The 7139-nt window shown below is 33.0% G+C and overlaps 1 protein-coding gene across 1 annotated transcript in view; it reads left to right on the top strand.

Annotated features, from left to right (window-relative positions):
- The window catches only part of LOC105558011 (caspase-8), a 10457-nt gene extending 5266 nt beyond the window's left edge, over positions 1–5191 (top strand). Inside the window, exons 6-7 of the mRNA XM_012005483.1 lie at positions 579–731; positions 4322–5191. Of these exons, the coding sequence (XP_011860873.1) occupies positions 579–731; positions 4322–4527 (359 nt within the window). The 3' untranslated portion in view covers positions 4528–5191. The remainder of the gene's footprint in view (positions 1–578; positions 732–4321) is intronic.
- The last annotated feature ends 1948 nt before the right edge of the window (positions 5192–7139 follow it).

Raw genomic sequence — 7139 nt, 5'->3', positions numbered from 1 at the left:
AAAAGTATACACTTTTTTATACCGTAAGCAGAACTGGCGAAGAAAAATTACTACACTCCGCACAGTGCGTCAAAGTGTGCAATTTTTTAGAGAAAAAACATGGTCATGATTTTGAGAAAGTTCCGGGAAATGGGAAGAGTGAATGCAAATTCCAATAAGAGCTTCTTAAAGCAGAGACTTTGCCCTATAAAATGAAAAAAAAACTTTTCAATTCGACCAGTTTTCGCGAAGTTACGCTTATTTGAAATTCGCCAAATTTTGATGTAAATTTCTTGTTGCGTTAATTTTTTTGACCAGTGTATTATCTCTAGTATTTTTATTGCCGTTACTTTTCTTACTCTAGTATAATCTCTAGTAAAATATTTTAATGTATTAATAACGGTTTTTATCATTTTGAAAGAAGTAAAACTTACTAAAAATTTCTTGATTTATTATACTGTATACTTATGATTAATTATACTGTAGTTTATATTTATTAGATGTTTCAATCAATTAAAAGTTTATTTTCCTCTCTAGTAATACACATTTTGTAAAATGTTATATGAAGTGTAATGTACAGTAGTAAATGTTACTTCTAGGAATTAATCATCTAAGAACAGATAGTTTATCTGATTCTTTTGCACCTGTAGAAGAGAGAGAGGAGAGAGAAGAGGATATACGGCAATTTGACAACTTTTGTATGTTCATGTCAACAATGCAAGGTTTTTTGTCAATACGTCATAAAGAAGAAGGTAAATAAGTTGGAGAGGTTTACATATGTAGATGTTTCCTACATAGATTCCTTATCCATTCAGATTGAATTGTTTGCTTGTAATTCTATTTTTTTGTAATTCTATATTTAGCTCTAACTACTGATCTAACTATTATATAACACAGCCCCACAAAAAGTTATCTAGGTTTAAGACCAGACAAGTATATTCTTGTGTATTTTGACCCGCTGAATCTGAATCCGAGATCAGAATTGAACAATTGCTAGCTTTATCGTCCTTAACCTCAAATAAACTCATACCCAAGGAAAATGAAAAGTCAAAATGACGTCAATTTGATGTCATATTGACCAGATTTGTGTCATATTTTGGTCAATATGACATCAAACTGACGTCATCTTGACTTTTCATTTTTCCTTGGGTAATTTAACGAAACGGGTATTTTGGCTAAACGTACCCACTCCTCGGTCTGCGGAACTAAAGTATTGTATAATAATATAAACATTTTTTTAGTATTTTGACCTGAATACGAATCCAAGGTCAGAGATGCTTTATCAGGTCTCAAATCCTCCCTAAACTTAAAAAAATATACATTAAAGTTCCTCAAAAAAACTGCTCCTTGAGCTGTTTTCTTGATTTATAAAGTTCTACTATAAAATTCTTGTTTAATCAAGAGTCCGCTAAAGAACGATTGAATTTTTCATTTTAAGTAGAGTATAAGATTTTTGGCAGAGGCTCACATGGACACATGCACTGTTCAAATGGACACGGTGCAATTGCACACGGTTCACTTGGACACAGACATTTAGGACACATAAAAGTTGTACTCTGTAAAGTTGAACACGGCGCAAATGGACACCGTTCTTTTGAAAAGTTACAGACCATAATGTTGGACATAAGTTGGACATACAGACCATAAGTGGACACTGTTAACTTGGACACGGTGCAGGCGGATATCGCTCATTTGCACACGGTAAAAGTTGCACACTGAAAAGTTGGACACGGGGCAAGTGGACACCGTTCATTTGCACACGGTAAAAAAGGAATATAATCTCTGCTTTAAAATACATATATTCTCTCATAAATAAATATATTCTCTGCTTTAAAATACACGATCCTGTAAAATTATCATTTTTTAAATCATGAACGGTATCCACTTGAGCCGTGTCCAACTTTTCGGCATGTAACTTTTACCATGTACAAATGAGCGGTGTCCACTTGCGCCGTGTCCAATTTTTACGTGTGCAAATAAACGGTGTCCACTTGCGCCGTGTCCAACATTTTGGATAGTCTGCAACTTTTCAAAAGTACGGTGTCCATTTGCACCGTGTTCAACTTTATGGTGTGCAACTTTTATGTCCAAAATTCCTGTGTTCTAATGAACCGTGCGTAATATTCCGCGTCTATTTGCAAAGTGTCCACTTGTACTGTGTCTAAGTGAAGGCCACTCCAGTTTTTTACCTCGCAAAACAGTCATTAGAGCTGCAAAAATAATTCAATTACTACCTATGCTTGTGATACCGGACTCTTTTATTCTCAAAAACTGTGCAATGGTTTTTTCTTACATTTCTTTCCCTTCGGTATACTTCCTTTTTTGCAACATATTATAACAAGTATTACATTTTTTTGGGGGAACTCAATTACTTTCTTGATTTGCAATTTCTAAGCCGAAACATCAACAACCATGTAACATTTCTTAATTTTTGCAGTTGTATTCCTTTGATCCTTTGGAATCTCATATTTGCTACAAATATAGCAAAAAGCATTTGCATCTTCGCTATACATATATGATGTTGATGCTTCCATATCTTGAGCTATATGAATATTTTTTCTTGTCTCATCAGATACAACTTAACTCTAGAATTCAAAGAAAAAGCCAATTTTCGGTAATTTTTTTTCAAGGAATGTAATAAATGTAAATGAAATCTGTTTATTCTTATTTATTCTCTATACATTGAAGTATAAAAAAAAATTTTTATGAATTTTTTCTCAACAAAATGGCAGCGCCAGAGCCTTGGATCCAAAATGCGGAAATTGACGAAAACGAAGCTACCTCACCTTTTGAGCTGGACCAAAAACCTCAATTTAAAAAAAAAATGTAACATTTTCTTTTGAACCATGTATGGATTTTGTGATAAGTTGAAAATTGTTTTTATAGACTTTTTCGTGCAAATTTTTTTTGTAGCGAAAAGTGCAACTTTCTTTTCCAACGCGCACCATTTTTATAAAAAACGGTATTTCGCAAAATCCGTACGTGGTTCTAAAGAAAATGTTATGTATTTTTCAAAAATCGTTGGTTTTTTGTTCTACCTCAAAGGGCGAGAAAGCTTTGTTTCCTCCCGTGAGGCAACTTCCGCAAAGAGCCACTTTGGTTCCATAGCTCTGGCGTCACCATTTTGTTAAAGAAATAGTCAAAAAAATTTTTATACTTTAATGCATAGAGAATAAATAGGAATAAATAGATTTTCATTTACGTTTATTATATTCCTGAAAAAAATTACCGAAATTGGCTTTTTTGGGGACTCTAGAGTGTTGTAACTCCTTAACCAAGTTACCCATTAATATTGAGCTACGGTCGAATGTTGACGACGACTGCCAACCCACTTTTCCACCCTGACCAGTTGCTGGTACTGGGGTTCCGAATCCCTGCACCGTAAAAGTATTTGACCTGTATTTGCCATGATGGCTTGAACGCCGTTTTCCAAAGTCTCAGCCAGAATAAATCTGTTGCCCACCGTCACCACATGGAGGTGCTCTGGAAGTAGGTACAGGTAAAATACTTCTCAAAAATTAAGAAACGTTACAAAGGATGTTTTGGCTTACAAATTGCAAATCAAGAAAGTGATTGGGTTCTCAAAAAAATATGTAATACTTGTTATAAAATGTTGCAAAAAAGAGAAGTATCACTGAGGGGAAAGAAACGTAAGAGAAAACCATTGCACAGAGTCTCTGAGAGTAAAAGAGTCTAGTATCACAAGCAGAGGTAGTAACTGAATTGTTTTTGCAGCTCTAATAGATTGTTTTGCTAATGAAAAAAAATTATATCCTACTTAAAATAAAAAATTAAATCGTTTTTTAGCAGACTCTTGATTAATCAAGAAACTTCATAAATCAAAAAGCAGTTTTTTGGGAAACTTTAATGCATTTTTTAGTTTAGGGAGGATTTGAGACCTGATAGAGCATTTCTGACCACGGATTTGTATTCAGCGGGTCAAAATACTAAAAAAAACATGTTCATATTATTTTAGTTCCGCAGACCGAGGGGTGGGTATGTCTAGCGAAAGTGCCTGTATCGTGATATTATGAGTTTTTTTTAGGTTTGGGACGATAAAGCTAATTCTGACCTCTGATTCAGATTCAGCGGGTTAAAATACATAAGAATACACTTGTCTGGTCTTAGGATCAGACAACTTTTTTTGTGGGGTTGTGTAATTAATAATTAGATTAAATCTTGATAAATAAAATATATAAACGTCTAATTATATAATGTTGAATTATACAAATTATAATATTATATAAAATATTATTTTAAAGAAATTGCAATATTTTTTTTATTTATGATAAATATAAGAATTTGAATTATAGCCTAATGTTATCTTATGTCATTTATTTAGGATCATGGTTTATACAAGAAGTTTGTAAAATCTTCAAAACTTATGGAAACGAGTTAACTTTTTTTGATTGTGTCAGAAAAATAATGAAATCAGTACGAGAGAAAGAAGGAACCATTGATGGCAATCAGATTGCCCAATCATCAGAGATAAGAGTGGATCGATTGCTATCAGATTTTCAATTAAAACAAAGTACTCTTGCAGTTTGACTAAACATTAAATACATTCTGTCAAATAAATACTGGGAATTGTTCATTTAAAAAGCCTGCGTAAAAATATGAACAAGAATCATTTGCTGTAAGTTGGTACCAATGTACCTAATTGTCACGTAAAGTTTTGGCGCCATCTGTCAATCAGTTTGTTTATAGCTGTTAGTTTTGTTAGTTGACCTCAAGTACGCTTTGCGATTTTTAAAATGGATAAAAATATCGAACAAAGAGTTTAACATCAAACAGGTAATAAACAATATTATCCTTGTACGCAAATTTTTGACCAGAAGCTTAACGAATGTCATTGACCAAGCACCGTATTTGCCAGATATGGCCCCGTATGACTTTTTCTTGTTCCCAAACTCAAATTACCACTTCGTGGAAGATATTTTGAGTCCATTGAAGCCATAAAACAAAATTTGCCGAAGGAGCTAAAGGCCATACCGAAAAGTATGAATATACATATAAGATAGTGAAGTGTTGTATAAGAAGTGTTTTGATGACTGGATTATTTGTTCGCATAAGTGTATTGCTTCAAATAGGGCCTATTTTGAAGGCAACAACATAAATTTGGATGATTAAACCAATATTTTGTGTTTTGTTGAATAATTCTTGGTATTTATTTAACAGAGTGTATACCTTATAAATAAATACATTCAAGGAAACAATGCATATGTTAATTTTAATAAAAAATTTATTTTTTAATGTTAAGATAAATTTTATAATAAATTTAACAGTACAATATAAATTTTCAAATTAGAATAAATCAAATAAAATTTTGTTTAGAAATTTTTTTCAATGTATTACAAAGATATAGAATATATTGTATTCATATTATTAGTTTACATTTATAATAAACTAAATGTGGCGATCGTGGCGCAGATGATTGTGCGCTGGTCTGGTAATCCGAAGACCCGGGTTCAAAACCGAACAAAACATTGTTGGTTTTCGTTCGATCGCCACATAGCGAAGTGGAAATAGAGAGAGGTGTTATAAGAGTTATAAGAGTTTGGGTACGTTCCTTAAAAAAAAACGCCTTGTAACCCCGAGGGGAATCAATATAATGTATTTAAGTATTTTTAAATAATAAACTAAATAGGAAACAAAACTGATTACCGTACCAATGATTTTGACCTTCATCTTGACTTTGATTTTGATCTTGATCTTGAGATATATTACAAAACAGAATTTTAATTTTTCTGTATTTTGAATTATGTGAGGATTACTTTCAGGTTTCTGAGAAACGTCTTTTAATTTAAAATTCATTTTTTTAATTTTTAAAAATTAATTTGATTAATTAGAAATTAAAGAGGCCGTTTAGGACCGGGCATAGGTGTAAGTAGCCAGTTAAATAAAATTAATTAGTGAATTCATATACCGTATTCTTTTCAACTTATCCTGTGCGCCAGTTACATACCAGCCTTATAACACAGGTCAATCCCCGTAAGTGGAAGTGTTATCGTCAGTGAATTCACGTTTATAAATTATTTTAATAATGCTATACATTAGCATCTAATATGACAACCCCCTTCCCCCTTCCCCCCTTATTTAAAATTCTTATTGCGAAAAAGATTACCCCAGCCAGGATTCGAACCTGGAACCTCCCTCAATCCGTGCGGGCGTCTTAGCCAGCTCGACCACTGGGGCTGTAGGTAATATTGTTCGCAATAACATATTTAATTTAATTTAACTGGCTACTTACACCTATGCCCGGTCCTAAACGGCCTCTTTAATTTCTAATTGATTTTATATCTTAAAGGACCTAAGTTAAAATTGTAATAATTTAATTAAGATTATAATTTTGTTTGAAATATGAATTGTATATTATTTGTATATTGATCAGTATGCGTATCAAGTTGATGCAAATTAATATCTAGTTTATACCAATTTGTTTTAAACCAAGTCAGGTTAAGGTGCTAATTTTTAGTCCAGATTAAAGAAACTTCCGTAAACTGAATGTTGGTGGTGCTCTGAATGCATCCAATCTTTTAATCATGATATATGAACTAAGTATAATCCAAGCATTTACAATGGGCTAGAATCTTCTGATACATGTACGTCAATACACTGCCTGTCAATAATTTGTTCCATTCTTCTAGCAAATTTAATATGTTTTGAAACAAAAATCGTTGTTACTTAAATTCTAATTACTAAGATTAGAGATTTTACCTCAATAGTTAGTGTATACAAGTATATTTCTAAATTGCATATCTTCATTTACTATGAATCTAAAAGAGAAGTGAAGCATACCACGCTTCGGGAAAACTAATCGGTATCGTGAAAAAGAGGCCTCAACTGTTCGATATTAACGAAAATTGAACTGTTAACATCTCTTGTTTAGAAAGGGATTTGTATTATTATGTGTGTATACAGGGTGTGTCCTAATACTCGTATGTCCCGTAGATGGTAGATAGACCGGGGCAAACTGAATAGAAAAGTCCTATACCATTTTGCAAAATTCGCAATAGTTATCGAGAAATTAATTTTAATGTCTGAGCGAATGAGAGCGTAGAAGGCGGCAGGCCGGATTCGGCAGGCAACGGTGGGGCATCATCTAATAGCGAGAGGTGGAGCGGCGCGCCGAAAAAAGTTGTCACGCAGCGAGCGGCGAG

The sequence above is a fragment of the Vollenhovia emeryi genome, unplaced genomic scaffold, assembly GCF_000949405.1.
Source record: "Vollenhovia emeryi isolate VEMERY1.0 unplaced genomic scaffold, V.emery_V1.0 DF939391.1, whole genome shotgun sequence".
In the NCBI taxonomy this organism is placed as follows: domain Eukaryota; kingdom Metazoa; phylum Arthropoda; class Insecta; order Hymenoptera; family Formicidae; genus Vollenhovia; species Vollenhovia emeryi.
Note: the sequence above shows the minus strand (reverse complement) of the source record. Positions and strands in the feature narration are given on the sequence as shown.